This window comes from Haemaphysalis longicornis, unplaced genomic scaffold, assembly GCF_048455015.1.
Source record: "Haemaphysalis longicornis isolate Haplotype H1 unplaced genomic scaffold, Haemaphysalis longicornis Haplotype H1 scaffold_4, whole genome shotgun sequence".
NCBI classification, from domain to species: domain Eukaryota; kingdom Metazoa; phylum Arthropoda; class Arachnida; order Ixodida; family Ixodidae; genus Haemaphysalis; species Haemaphysalis longicornis.
In genome coordinates, this window is record NW_027526361.1 from 160159525 (window position 1) to 160174985 (window position 15461).

Below are 15461 nucleotides of genomic sequence, written 5' to 3' on the forward strand. Positions count from 1 at the left end.
CTCTATGGGTGGACAAAGTGTTTCTGAGGACGATAGGATATGTATAATGTAAACATCCACGGCAGTTTAGTGTCCTGTAATCAGGATGACGAACCCTGGCACTGCAGGGCCACCGGGGCATCTTTGGGTGCCGTGCTGTACAGAATGGTTGGCTGCATTCGCCACGCGCATGTCGCAGTTAAATGTATATCACCAATGGCGAGATGGTGGAAAATCTGCTTTCTGTTTGTGTTTTACCATTCAACGAAGCTGTTTGTTTGATGGAATTTACTAGGTGTGCACTACTTGCATGAAAGCATTTCCTGGCAGTGGAGTTTATGACAGATTAGCACTGTGCAAACAAAAGGTGGGAGGGGGTGAATAAAAAAATAACGAAACTGGAAGCAGCTTCAAAGCACTGCCACAGCGTTGCGCATTGCTCCTGATGCCTCGTACCTTTCGGCCACGGAGGCGTCCAGAACTATCTTTTCTACCGTTGCGAATGCATTGGAGTGGAGACTTGCAAGCTCCCAAACTGAACATCTGGACAGTGCGTGTACCTGTCTCAAGGCTGCACATATAGCTGGTCGCTTAAAGCGGGGACAGTGTCATTGCAAATGCGTGCTGGTATCGCCCATTCTGAGTTCACCCGTCGCAATGAGGCCGTCTGATGGACCCGCTGGTTTGTTTTGATTCACAATTACTTGCGTTAACTTGGACAGCACTTCTGTAGCCTTCCTACTAGTGGGCACACGCATCGCAGCCACAGGGAGGCGGAGCCACTGAGGCGTCGTAAGCAAGAGTACAGATGTGAAGTTATTTTCGCTGCAGGGACCTTACCGAGCTTGATAAACCCCACCAGCAAACAAAATGGAGCCACGCGGCGGTGGTGGGTCACCGTGGTGTCGTCAGTGTCATGACGGCTGTGCCGCAGCTCCTTTTTTAAGGGAGAGGCGATAGGCGGACGCCTCTATGGAAAAAGACTGAGGCGGACGCTGCTTCGGCACCAGTCTTTCTTTGCAAAGGCCTTTTAGGCGCCTGTGTGTCGGGGGTAAGCCCCCCTCCACAAGCCACATTGAAGGAGCCGTTCGGAAGTGTAATTCTCCGGTGCCTGGGGCCCTATTCTCGACTGCACAAATTCCAGGGAAATTCACCATATTTTTTGCGTAAGCACAACGTAAGCAATCAGTGATGTGATGCACGTATAGCTCTGATGACATGCAGTGTAATTTGACGAGTCACTCATAAAGATCGCTACCAAGGTATCAAATATTGTGCATAAAAGATATAAAAACACTTGGCATGTACTATAAAAATTGAGACGGTAGCTGAGGCTGGCAAGAGAAACACATTTCTGCAGGTCAAAATTGGCGTCAACACCACAAGGTGATTGAGTAACGTTGATTCAAAAGTCAGTGAAAGGCAGATGTCGAGCTAGAGAACATCACACAACTTTTGTACCGTATCTGTTTATTTCTTTCAATCGCTTTTAGTAACATGGCTGGGCTCTCTGCTTCAATGCAAGCTGTGTAACAGCGTTATCACCTTCCCGGCCGCCACCGCCGCCACGCCATCGTCTGCTGCTATGTTACAAGTTTATGGCGTGATCACAGAAAAAGACGGCCGCGACCATCGCTTGTATGACACACAAGGGCAGCGAAGCGCTACAACTGATAACCGCAGAGCGCGCCGATTCACGCATTTGTCAAGCTCGACTTCAGTCAGCGCTGTAATGAACCAAAGAGTCACTTTTCTTTATTTTTCCCTTGAGTTCAATCATATGACCCAGCAGCTTAGCTTACTAGGACGAGTGTGAACAAATACCATGCGCTGGGTTCTCTTTGTCATGGAGAGGCTTGTATGGTTACGCCAAACAAATAATTTTTATTTTATTGCTAAACAAAATACTGCACGTTATTTGCATGCTCCGTGATCACTGACTTGGAAACAGTTGAAACTATAATTTGTTTCGGTAGAAAACATGCTTTAAACAGCGTGCATGCGAAACTGCGCCTGCTGCAAATTGGCGGACATTTCGCGGCGCTGAACGCCGGGACAACTTTTTGCCCTATTTTGCGACAAAAACAGCCGCCATTTTCAAGCTGTTACGTAGCACTACGTGACTTTTACGCAGGCTGAAGTTGCCAATGCATGACGTGATCGTTCCCGCCAGCTGTTCAAAGGCCAACTGCAACAAAATTTCCGGTTCCTTAAATGCACTATTTTCCGGTAGTATTGTCCTAAAAGTTGCTACCTGCAAAATTTGGAGGCCCAAATATGCGCCGCTTCCACATATAATAATCTTGCACAGTTTTACACCGAGAATACAACCAGAGCCAGCAGTTATTACGTCCATCTATAAAGTTAGTCCTTGTGTATACCCCTCATTATTGACGCTTCCACTGATCGCAGCCTATATAATTTCGCTTGTACCTTCGTTTAACCCGCCCTACTGCCCATCTTCTGGAAAAATTGTCTGACATCTGTATCTTGTGTGTTTTGTCCCCCCATCCCCTCTCTTCCTTACAGTACATTGCACCCCTGGAAAGGGCTCAAGACCCACATAATCACACCCAGTTTTATAGCAAAGTGGGTCCCGAAGGAATTACTGCATAGCAGAGCAATGATGTAATGTGCCTCCCAAAAATGGCACACACTTGTACGCCCTATCTATTAAACATACTCCATCCTTTCTCTCTGTGCACCTGTCCAACCACTAAACCCACAAAAGATGGGTGTTGCAAAGTACTCCTTGTGGGGTTATGGAGGGGTAAAAGTAGTCGGATTTACTTTCTCAAAGCCGGCGACGAGAGAGGCTATAATCCGTCTTCTTGTTTCGCCCAGCAAGCAAGCTTTCTCCCACGGCCCGCCAGCCATGGTGGGCCGTGGCTCAATGGAACAAAGGAAGCGGCAAGTGTTTTCGCTCATTGACATTTATTACTGGATAATAAGCATTCAAAGAGCATGCAGGCTAGCTGGTTGACGGCGAGGCTTTAGTTCCTCTCCCGGGTAATTTAAAGGTGTTGTGCCACCAAATTTGTTGCTTGTGCATTCTTTGTTGCAAACATTCTTTGTTGCAAACATTCTATATTTCCTTGGAAAGCATGATACACGCTCTCACATGCACATATTCTGAGTAAAAAAATTATTGTCGCACAATTCATGTGAACAGGATTCGTTTTCGGGGCGCCGATTCAACCAGTGACGTTACTGTGTTGCGAGGACGCGCTGCGACTTTACTGCGGTGTCTGCTCCCGCACACATGTGCTTCACCACGGAAGTAAACACGCCGACTCATCATGTCAAGCCGCGACAGCTCCGACACGGACTCTTTGTCTGCATCCTTAAATGCAGACAGATAAAAACCATGGAAATGCAATGAGATATGCAAACCATGCCCCTTAAAAAACCGCTCTCAAAAAAAAAAAAAAAAGCTGTCCCCGCCGCGAATTGAACCCGCAACATTGACCGAGTAAGCACGATGCGCGAGACCATTGCGCCACCGCACCAATAGTGCCCGCCGCGAAAGAGCCGTTGTACTAGATGGAGGCCCAGCCTTCGAGTCTTACGTTGGTGTTTACTAGCTGGTTTACAGAATTCCTGGCTGGTAAACTGAAATTTCTTAAATAGCGCATGCGCAGCAAGGTTCTGCGAAGCCCCCGCCATAGCTTATCGCCATCAACTCTGCTCCTTCGCGAAAGCGCTCGCAAAAATAGGTGTGCCCGGCTGCGACTGCGATTTTGCACTGTAAGGATGGTGCTTGCCGTAACTTGGTTTTACGTTTTGCGTTAAAAACCTTGGCCGATATTGATCTCTTATTGCTTAAATTATCCTACGTAACTCTTCTTCTGCACGAAACTGGCCTTTTATTTTCTACAGGCGAGCCGATCGCACACGTATGTGCAGTTTGCAGCTCCGGGGTAGCGGCGTCGCCAAAGAGCATGTCCGAAGCGCCAAACGCCAAAATACGGATTGCATTAACGCTAGTGTTGAGTTGTATGGGCTTCATGGACCTTACTGAGTTTATTAGACTCCAGAAACTAACAAAATAGAGCCGCATTAATTGCAGCACGAATGTTGTCGGGGTGCAGTTTTCGCTTCTCCGTCAATTCCCGACGACGTGTTGGGCAACCTGTTTTGTTGGCGTCTACGGCCACCTTCCATTGGCCGACGTGTTTGTGTCGTTGTCGGCGTAGTGTGACAACGTGGTCTGGCAATTCGGCAGTTGGCCGATGGTTTGGCGACTCGTCGGCATCGCCGTCGCTTCGTCGCTGTCCCCGTCTTGTTGGCCTAGTATGTTGATACGTCACAAACTTTGTTATCCTGGCAATTCACTGACGTCATGGTTAGTGGCGCTAGCGATGGGTCCCTATCTCCAGAAGAGCTTTTAGGTACTTTTTAGTAGCAAATTAAAATATATATTAAGCGCTTGCTGTACCCAGCACTTTGTGTTGAGGGTCCTTGCATACAGAGAAAGCCCACAGCAGGCTTTTTACAGACTTAAAATTTGGTGGCACAACCCCTTTAAGGGAATCGAGAGTTCGACTCACCGCGACCGCAGTCATCTCCAGGGGCGCGTTAGCGCGATCGCGTTTGCCTCAATGGGATGCCGATGGCAGCCATTGTCGCCCTCCTTTTGCCCCATCCTGGAAGGAAGGAGGTCGCCAGGCGCGTCCTGCCGCCTCGCTTCCCCAGCATCAACTTCTCGCCGCTTGCATCCCGCGCGCTCTCGCCGGCCACAAGACACTCGTTCGGCGAGGAGGCAGATCCCCCTCGCCGACGTCTCGCCAAGCAAGTTTCCGCGAGGAGCAAGCATTGCGGCGAAGCCGAACGAAAGGGAATGCGCTAAGGTCGCGTTCCCACACCGTGCATCACACCGCTCACTGAACTTTTTTCATAGATTGCCAGGAATTTGGGCAAACAGCTAACCTCGCATGGTGCAGAAAAAGAAAGTGTGTTTTGTACTATTCTGCGGCTTTACAATTCTGCTGCTTCTCCACTGTGTACATTGAGCTTTAAAAGGGAGCACTGCTTTTCATGTGTGAGCATCGCTTGCACACAATTTCTGCAAGTTGGCTAAAAAATACACTGTCTCCAGATCTGCTTAAACAAGGGGAGGCCAGAAATTAGTTGTCCCAGGGCCTTCATATTTTTATGTTGTTCTCAGAAAAACGTCTTCTCAGCAGTGCGTTTCTGTAGTGAAGTCGACCTTGAAGGAGGTCGGTGTTAAGATGGCTCTCCCACTGTATGTGTAGCATACACGTGAAGAAAGAGGGTGCTATATTGCCGTGAACCATTTCTTCTGATTTGTTTATCTATGTTGCGTTTGGCCACGTTTGGCTATCTGATCGGGGAAAGCGCGCAGTTTCTCTCCTCTCTTTGTAATCTTGTGTGATCGGCAAAGCTTCGGGGTCACTGTGAGAAACTGTGACGAGGCGTGTTGGAGTGTGCTACCTGGCCAGCTGATGTTTGCCTCTCCTCTCGGTCTGTGCAGAGGGAGACCCGGCCGTCGTACCGCAAGCGCAGCGACCCCAACATCCCCAGGTCAAAGAGGTGCGTCTGCTCTCCTCCCTTTCGAGCGCACCTGCTACTGCTGCTGTTCCTCCAGGATTTCATGAAATGATGTCTTGAGCACCTCTTCAGCTAAGATCTCTTCTTCCCGCCTTCAGCTACCGCACGACTGTTGTGCTCTGCAGTGCGAAGTGCGTGCAGCGGAGTCGGACGTGATCATTGTTTTGGTGGCAGTCATTCGGCGCGCGCCATAAATCCCCCACTCGCAGAAAGCGTGGAACCATAGAACGCAAATGTTTGTGAGGGCAAGTGCTGAAAAATTGCCCTAAGCTGGAGGCACTTCACTCTGCACTGTGAGAGAAGGTAGGAAGGCGTTCCCGTAAAGTGTTCTTACCTGCAAAATTGCAACGACCAGGGAAGGGCCCAGTGTTGTGGTTGCCGGAGGTTAGGATGAGAGGACCAGTTTCGGCCAGGCTTGCTTCTCGCTGCAGACAGGAGGCGACCTAGCTTTGTGGGCGGGTCTGGACACTGTGCTGGCAGGGTCATTCGTCCTGCTGGCCAGCTGAGAGTGCCTGGCAGCTGGAAGAACATGTCAGCAGATTGGTGGGCACACTGTCTGCGCCAGAGGCCATTGTAGTCGAGGTCCATCCTGGCCAAGCCTGCTGTGTGCCCACTGTAGCTTTCCGTAGCGGGGCCAAGCTAGGTCCTAGCCCTGATACCAAAGGGCGTGATGGCACTGCGTAGGCATCTTTTAACTCGAGGTGAGTCGGCTGGGTGAAGCTTGCAAGTGGCAAAGGAGTGGCAGCTGCTGCGGTGTTGAAGTGAGAGCGAGGCGTTTCTGCATGTTGTGGTGTGCAGTGATGTGGACGTGGACGACAAGCCGACCAACCTCAACAACTCGGGCAGCTCCTCCAACTCCAGCCTCTCCACCAGGTGAGCCTGCCCCTTCGTATTTCGGGGTCGGGTTGCTGCCTGTGGTCCTTTTCCTTTTTATTTGGAGGCAGCAAAGAGAGCAGTGGCATTGAAGCCAGCATTTGGGATCCCTCTGGCTATCAGCATTATTGCAGGCACAAAAGAAAATAAGGCACTGAAACTGCATGAGTAAAGTATCTGGCTCGGTGAATTTTTTTTTTTTTTTTTTTCAGGGGTAGAATTATTTGCGCTCCCGACAGAGGCATGTGCAAAGAGCTTGAGACAAAGAATGCAGTGGTTGGGTAAATGGGGAGGTTGTTGCTTAGTGACGCCATTCGGGGTTTATTTTGGCGAGTTCTATGTGGGAGCCTTTAGTGAGCATCGGGGATTGGGGCTCGGTGGGCACAGGCTGAGGCATGTTGGCTTCGGGTGCTACTGAAGGGGGATCGGTGCTGCAAAGAGACTGATTTCGTGCCTGCCTTTTAAGCTTATCCTGGCCTCGTCCTCGAAGCCGAGCGGAGTGCCCCAGGGCCCCCCCCTGCTGCCCGTGCTGTTCTCTCCTGCAGCAGGAGCCTGGAGAGCCCGAGCAGCCAGTCGTGGGAGGCGGTGCACGGGGGCCTGGGCCCGCTGGACGACTCGGACCTGGAGTGGGACGTGGAGCCGCCCGACTGGCAGGCAGCCCTGGGCCGGGAGGCCCTGCGGCAGCTGAAGCCCAAGGAGCGCAAGCGGCAGGACGTACTCAACGAGCTGTTCCACACGGAGCGGTCGCACGTGCGCACGCTCAAGGTGCTCGAGCGCCTCTTCCACCGGCCCCTGCTGCAGCAGCCGGACCTGCTGGCCCCCGACCTGCTGCAGCGCCTGTTCCCCAACCTGGACGAGCTGCTGCGCATCCACCAGGGGTTCAGCGCCCTCATGAAGCGCCGCCGGGCCCAGGAGGCCCTCGTCGGGGACATCGGCCCCATGATGCTCGCCATGGTAGGTCGGGGGTCGCTCTCTTAAGTGTAGGTTTCTGACGGATACCAAATCTTTACTTGCACCTCATTTCTTGTGTTGTATAGTCACAACCTGGCTCTCTACGCCAGTCATCTTCATTGTATTTATTAGGTTTCACTTTTGCCCTTGCTGATTGATTTTAGCATTCACCTTTGCCCTGGTTGCACCGTTAAAGGGACCCTGCAACTCTTTGAGCAGTGCAAGTAAATGTGCACGACGTTAAGATTACACTGCCAGATTTACGTTTAGATTACACTGCCAGATTTACGTTTAGATTACACTGCCTGAGCCAAATATTACAACTGCGTCATTTAGGCCATGGCTGCCTTATTGGCTGTCGCTGGTGAGCTTCGCAGCTAATTTCTCGCATTTCCTGCAACGATCCGCCGTCGTCGGCGCTGCTTATCAACCTCTTCAATGCCTGACCCTGTACGCACACTTTTGCCGTTTCTTCTGCGTTTTTAGTGTAGAACTGAATGCTCCCCCTTCAGCCACATCACGTGACGACAAACTTCCACTGCTTCACAAACGCCCTGCCAGCCTGAGCACGCGCTTGCGAGCGGGCAGCCATGCCTGCTTTTGTGTGGCACCAACCCTCCACGTCTCGGAGAAAAGGAGAGAACTCCCCGGCCTGTCATGTCGAAGCCCGCTGGAGGAGACGCTGCGAGCCGCTTCCCTCTCCAGGAGAGAACGCGCAGCTTTCGTCGCTTTGTCCGTGGTCGAGTTGAGAGGGAACAATTATGCGCGATTTCTCACTGCGTGTAGTTTCGGTGATAGTGAACGGATTTTCATAATTCTTGCCGGAGGAGATTGCTGGGACAATAGACGTTACGTTAAAATACATTCCGAGTAGTGGATAGTAAGTGTTGCAGGGTCCCTTTGAGCACCATCACTCATCATCATCATCGTCGTCGTCTTTCTCACACCCCTTGCGTTGCCCTCGGCAGCATGTTTCTCCTTCCTTCAGGATTGAAGCACACATGTGGAATACTGGCAAGCAGGCCAGTTCATTTGTGACCTCTGAGCACGAACGTTTTGTTGAAGAAACTGAGGTGTCAGTTATCTACTCAATAGTGGAATGGAACTGGTGATGATAGTAGAGGGCAGCTGCCAATCTTCCTTTGGAATATTTTTAACCGCATGCGAAAACCTGACATCTATGCGCTCCTTACGATAACACCCCTGCCTGATTTGCCATCATGTGTGGCACAAAGTGTGCTGGCCAGGCAGTGTGTGAGGGTGGATATTTCTCCCGTGAGAGGGGAAATGCCTGTCGGCTCTTGAGGGTGTGGCAATGGGCACTGGGTCCACTGGCGCCCACCTGTGGTGAGACGCTGGATGAGACGCCGTGCAGGAACAGCTGCACGTCTGAACAGTGGCCCACTTTGGTCCTGGCCGTGGCACTCGCGAGCCGGCCTCCTGTCGGAGGTGTGCCGCTCAGCGGTGGCTCCCCTTTGCGCATGCAGCTGGACGGGGAGTCTGGGGAGCGGCTGCAGCAGGCCGTGGCCACCTTCTGCCAGCACCAGTCGCTCGCCCTGGAGGCCCTCAAGGCACGCCAGAAGAAGGACCAGAAGCTCGCTCAGTTCCTGGCCGTGAGTCTCGCTCCTCGGGAAGGGGGCAACAGAGGAGGCATTGTTTTCCCTCCCGTCTTGTGCGCACTCCGTGGTGCTCTTTGTCAAAGCCTGTCTGGTAGTATTGCCATGCAGCAGGAGGATTCTACTTTAGTGGCTTCTTCCATCGCACTAATGTTGAGTAAAAGGCTCGGGAAGTGTTTTGAGCAAGCAGAGCAAGATCATTTTTACGCCTCAAGAGGTGCGGTTGCCCCACGCTGCGTGTGAGAGTACCACTGGCATGGGGCGTCGTTTAATGGTAATGGCACTTCTGCCTTTACGCCTTTCCGGCACGGACCTTGTACCCACTCGTCAAACAAAATTAAGGGGGGGAAGTGACTTTCAAAATCAACTTTTTTATTTCTTTGTGGATTTTGATGAAAATTGGCAGAGCAACTGGAAATGCTTCTGTGATAACACCATAAAAATTTCAAAGTAATATTTTGAGAACTTTTTTATTTACTAAATTTTCTTTCTGTTCTGCTTGTACCGAGCTTGAGCGACTTATAAAACATGATAGAAAACTTGTTCGAAGTGCTTTGCATTCCCAAACGAATGAACGAGGTCGTCACACTTTTAAAATTTTTTTTTACTACGCAATTTTTTTTAGTTCATTTTTTTAGAGGTTAATAGGCATGTCAACTGTGAACGACTATTTGAATTAAAAAAATCACAAGAAACAAATCTGGAAAACCAAGAGTGTCACGACCTGAACTTTTCATCAAGGAATGTAATGCAAGAAACGGAATCAAAATAGACCCAGCGGTCACGAAGAAATCCCTGGAACAAGCGACACAGGTAGCAAAAAAAGCTTTTCAGAAAACGGCTTCCAAAGTTGCAACATAGGTTTCACTTACCAAAAGTCGTCAGGGTTGTAGCCTTTCATGTCTTTTTGAACATGGGGCTTCTGGAAGGCAATGCCTTGAAATTGGACTGCCTTTTACAGCCTTTCTCTTTCCATAAAACATCATTTTCAGCTCCTCTGAAGAGTACATACCCCAGTTTGCAGACCAAACGGAGGGGGAGATGGCTTTCAATGGGATTTCAATGCAAAGTAGGTTAGCTGGTTGGCTGTATCGCACTAGACAACCCCCCTCTGCAGTGTTGCCACCACGGCAACAGTGAGGCATTTTTTTACTTAAATTTGAAAATTTCTGGCTTCTTTTATGTTTTATTACTTTGTCTGGCACAGCAACTTAGTACTCATACGTGCAGGTGTTCATTGCCAAAAGTTTTCATACCACAAGGATGCAAATGAGCTACTTTGAAGCTTGGTATAATATTGTGCATAGCTCCAACTTTGATGGAAGGGTTTTTTTTTTCACTACATTTGATGTTCAAGGCATCCAATATTTCTCGCAGCACAGTCAGTACGCCCTAAGCCATAGATTATATGCATTGGTATCAATAATTTCCCTAAAAAACTCACTGTTAAATGCTGCGCCAGTTATGTAAATTTTTAACGCAGGGAACATATTTTTATTCTTATATTCCTAACTCAAACCTGTTTGCATGATTATTAGAAGTGCACGGGAAACGTTGCGCAAGAAAGGCGATATGGCTGGCACGCATCGTAGCGCATGCTTATTGTGACATATCGTACTTTGATTATCCCTGATATGGCTTGTCAGGTCGCTTTTAAATCTAACGTCACAGGCATTAATTACAACTACTGGCGTTCAATCGTAACCGGTTGCCCAGTCATGTGATGCTCCGATGTGCGTCGGCTATGCCGTGCGTGCCGCAGCGTTTGACGCGTCGACCATTTCTTTCCCAAGGCTAGCAAGCCCACAATCAAAACACAGCAATAACTAAGCGTGTAAACATCGCAAATCCAACTAAAAGTTCACTTCACGAACCGCTATTGCAAGCGCGCACACCGTGTCCTCCTCCGGGTTCTGGTGACGGTAGAGTCACGCGCACCACGAAGTCTTCGATGACCTCCGCCTTTTGAGCCACACAACTTCCCGTAATTTGGCTCGTGATCTCAGGCATTCCCATCACGATAACGTCCGTGTTGAATACCACAGACTGAACAGAAACTTGGCCGAGCGAAGCACCGAAAATGAACTCAAACCGCTCGCTACACAGTTCAGCGACCGCCATCTTGTCTTATGTTGCGACACCCAATCAGGAGGGTCATTTTAAAGTGCCCCGACCGGAGGGCCAATAGCGCTTCAGCATCTATTTCTAGCTTCGTTTGTGCGTCGTTTCCTTTCTGCCGTTTGTGCGTTTGTGAATGAACAAAGATAAAGGAGACGAGCGGAACCGGAAAGACGATCGCTCGGCCAATCTAACGATAACAAAATGGCCGCGCCCGGTGGTACCGATGCAGAGATACAGCGCTCCGAAAATTGCCGGGTTTTTTTTTCGCCATTTTGCACTGACAGTTTGTCACCGTGCCTGGCAAAGGTATTTTTTTATGCCACTTTGTGACGCTTTTCAGCGTAAAAAATTTACAGATGCACAGAATAGGAAACATAGAAGCCGAATATGTGGGTTTCAAAAAAACGATCTTTTGGTCATTTTTCTGAAGTTAAAAGCCATGTTCCCCCTTAAGAAAAACCGCGAAATTAACCTTGAACACCCAAGTCAAGGGTACCCCAACAGTGGACCGCTATGGCCTTGTTTCTGTGTATGGCCGTGTCGGGCATGGCCCGACAATAGACTGAAAACGGTTAATGCTGCGTTTGCCAGCATGCAGGGACCATCTTCAAGTGAGCGTGTTCGACACTAGTTCTTGCTGACAGGTCGGGGACTGCCTCAGGATGTCTCATGTGGCACCACGCGTGTGTTCTCCCTGGCGCAGCGCAGTGTAGGGCCGGCAGGCAGGACGCAGAGCTGGAGAGCCGCTTATCTTTGCGGGAGAAGTTGCAGGGTGGGGGTGCCGGTGTGCAGGATGCAGAGATGCACCCGCTGTGCCGGCGGCTGCAGCTGAAGGACCTGGTGGCCACGGGCTTCCAGCGGCTCACCAAGTACCCGCTGCTCATCGAGAACGTGGCCAAGCACAGCGCCCTGGGCTCCCCCGAGCACAGCCAGCTGCAGCGCGCCCTCCAGTGCAGCAAGCGCATCCTGGCCCACGTCAACCAGGCCGTGCGCGAGGCCGAGAACGCCCACCGCCTCGCCGAGCTGCAGCGGCGCCTGGACAAGTCCGCCCTCGACAAGGTAACACTCCTCTTTCGGGCACCGACGGGTGGCTGTTTTCCGGTGCACTGACGGCCGCCGTCCATCACAGGTGGAGGGCCACCCGCTGAGCAGCGTGTACCGGCAGCTGGACCTTCGGCGCCACCGGCTGGTGCACGAGGGCCCGCTGACCATGCGCCTCCCGCGGCAGAAGCCCCTGGACGTGCAGCTGGTGCTGCTCGAGGACCTGCTGCTGGTGCTGCAGCGGCAGGCCGAGGGGGAGCGGCTGGCGCTGCGCTTCCACTCGGTCAGCCTGCCCACGGCCACGGCCGAGGACCGCATGACCCAGTGCCCCGTCATGCGCCTCCGCCACCTGCATGCCCGCGACGTCGCCACCGACCCCCGCGCCTTCTTCCTGCTCGACACCACGCCCGACCAGCGCGCCATGTGGGAGTTCGCCGCCGCCTCGGCCGCCGAGAAGCGCTCCTGGCTCGAGCACATCAGCGCCGCCACCCGTGCACACGCCCCGCCCGACGCCGAGGGACGCGGGGACGAGGTGGCCGCAGCCGCCGCGGCTGCCGCAGCTGCGGCCGCAGCGGCCTCTGCCAAGCACGCCGCCGCCGCCGCCGACGTGCCTGCGGACGAGGCGTCGTCGACGGCTGCCGTGACAGACGAGTGAGGAGGAATTTTGGACTAGTCAGTATGCAAATGAAGCGTTGGTGAGGGGCAGAAGGCTGTTTAGTGGGGGGCAGGAACATTTTAAACTTAAACATTTCGGCGAATGAGACGGGCATCCGTTCAGCTTCTAATCTACCGTTTAAACCGGATTATAGGTCTACCCGGTATATAGGTCGACCCCCTACCTTGAGGTGGGAAAAGTTGACAAAAAAAATAATTCGGCACAGAAGCGCACTCACAATGTCTATATTTATTTTCGACGCCCGTCCGTCACTGCCACTCACTATGCCTGCCGAAGTCACTTGTCCGAGCTCTCAGAGTCGTCCGAGAATGACTGCTTCACACTGTCATCTTCCATGCCATCAGGCGCGTTGCTGATGGAGCACTTCCTGAACACTCGTGTAACCATGTCGTCGGGCAGCGACTGCCCAGAGGACACCCAGCTTGACACGGTCGCAACCGGCCCGTGTAGGTCTTTTTGTTGTCGCCGGCTATCCACTCATTGTACAGTTCGCGGAGCCGGTCCGCGCATGGCATCCGGAGCGATTGTGAGTGAAGTTCCCGGACGAAGTCCGCCACTTTGTTCTCCAACTCGGGGTGCACCGCTTGATGTCCACGGAGCGATCGGTTTCGGGGGTTGCACGCGCACAGCTTAGCTTTCTGGCTCCGCCAGTACTGCACACTTTTCTCCGAAATGCCTAACTGGCGTAGCGCCGCCATATTCCCATTCTGCTCGGTGATTCAATCGCCGTCAGCTTAAACGCCGCAGTGAACTGGCGTCGACTGCCGCCACTCATCTCGGAACAGAGACAGAAATGCACGCACGCACGCACAATAGACGAGTAAAAGACGAAAAACTAGAGAAAAGCGAAATCAAATAAAGGCCTGATAGTGTGAGAGAGCAGTCCGACACGAATGGCCATCGAATGGCGATGGCGACGGACTACGCTTGCACATTGTTGCCAGACAGCGATTTACATTCTGCCAATGACCGCTATATAAGATGAGGGGTAACTTTTGTGCGGATTTTTCTGGAAAAAAAATCGACCTATATTCCGGTTTATACGGTAGTCGGGCTGTTCAAAAACTGCAAGCATATTAGCAAGACGCGGGTCTTGGAATCCCGAAATTTGGCCAAAAAATCGATTTTTCACAACTGCCATTTTCAGAAAGTAGAGCTATTTTTCTCCTGGTCAGCCAAATATTCAGGTCCAGGAGTACATATTTGAGCCATAATATCAATTTTTAGCACCGACGACCGCTATAATCGGCCAGTATTCGATGCGAAAATAGCACATTTTCGACGGCTCACCACTCGGGTTCTACTTGGGCTATGACATCCGTCTTGGTCTTTTTTGAAAGTGTGTCTTTTTGTTCTCAATTCCGCACCAAAACCGCTTTGTTTCGTCTGTTGGTTGCGAGTAAAGCCGTGGTAGAAAAAGACAGAATGCACCGCCCAATTGGCTACTGACTGCACGTGAACGCAGGGCGCAATCTGGTTGGCTGGGCACTGTGGGTCGTCTGCTCGGCAGTCTCATCGCAGAGCAACGGCTCATGTGCTCGTCTATGAGACGACCGGCAAAAGCCCCTCACGGCGTAAAAATGGAGTAAACATGTCTATCGATAACTCAATGGAAGAACGAACAGTATTAAAATTGCCTGGAATATGCTTTTCTGTGTGTGTGGCAGCAACTTGCTGCGAGAATGGCACTGAGATGGAGGTAGGCTTAGCGCACCCGCGGGCTGCCGATACGATAGCGTTACGATATGGTTACACCTGAGGGTGTGCTAATGTGCACCTATCTTTACATCAGCAGCACATAGAAAGAAAATAAATGATAAAGTGGAAGATGCAGCTTACCAGCGGCGCAAGGGAAGTGTATTCATTCTGTTATCGATGCCGCGGCGGGTCGGCCTGCTTCCCGGTGCGCGCTTCCTCAGCGGCAGGTTACCGTACAGATGAGAGATTTGATAATTATGAAGGTTTGCAGTGTGCACAATGCGCAGTGGTGACGTGATATGCGAGCAGGTTAAATCAAAAGCCTGGTTATCCCACCTGGCCAAGCGCATGCACGTCGCAGAACAGTGGGGTGCATTCTGTTACCAGCCCCTTCGTTGCAACTTGGAGCTGATTCGATCGCAACGAATGGAGCAGCAAGAGAACAAAACAAACGTTTACAACTGTGGTGCACGATGGGCACCTCAGCCCTGCTCGCCAAAGAGAGAGCAGGGCCGCCCTGCCAACAGCGTGAAAATTGAAGCAATGCTCTGGCTTTGCTTTTGCTCAGTTTTCCTGCCAGAGGATTGCATATTCTTCCCATCAACTGATTTCAGCAAACTTGGTATGCTCGTGTTGAGCGAAAAGCGAGCCACATTCTGAAGCGTTTCTTTTTTTTCACATGCTTGTCACTTCTGGTAAAACTTCAACTGTGGTTTTCTCAGCTTCCCTTTTTTTTTTTTGCATGTGTGCCTAGCCTTACAGACGTTTTCAGATTTTTTTTTTTTTTTTTTTTTCAAAGGATTTCTACGTATGTTCTACCGTTGAATTCGGCATAAAATGAATGGCATGCTAATGGTGTTTTAATTTCCTCAGTGAGCCTGCGATAAATCTTATGAGTACAGTCTATGCCCGCTACAACGGACCCTCTTAATCCG

General features: G+C 51.1%; 1 protein-coding gene across 7 annotated transcripts in view; it reads left to right on the plus strand.

Annotated features, from left to right (window-relative positions):
* The window catches only part of LOC144179475 (rho guanine nucleotide exchange factor 11-like), a 207175-nt gene that overhangs the window by 146520 nt on the left and 45194 nt on the right, over nt 1-15461 (plus strand). For 6 of the 7 annotated variants that reach the window (XM_077707850.1, XM_077707847.1, XM_077707844.1 and 3 more), the window contains 6 exons: nt 5474-5532; nt 6349-6423; nt 6969-7377; nt 8862-8987; nt 11904-12170; nt 12241-12803. In XM_077707850.1, coding sequence (XP_077563976.1) covers nt 5474-5532; nt 6349-6423; nt 6969-7377; nt 8862-8987; nt 11904-12170; nt 12241-12803 — 1499 coding nt within the window. The remainder of the gene's footprint in view (nt 1-5473; nt 5533-6348; nt 6424-6968; nt 7378-8861; nt 8988-11903; nt 12171-12240; nt 12804-15461) is intronic. The other variant, XM_077707846.1, reaches the window with a different exon arrangement.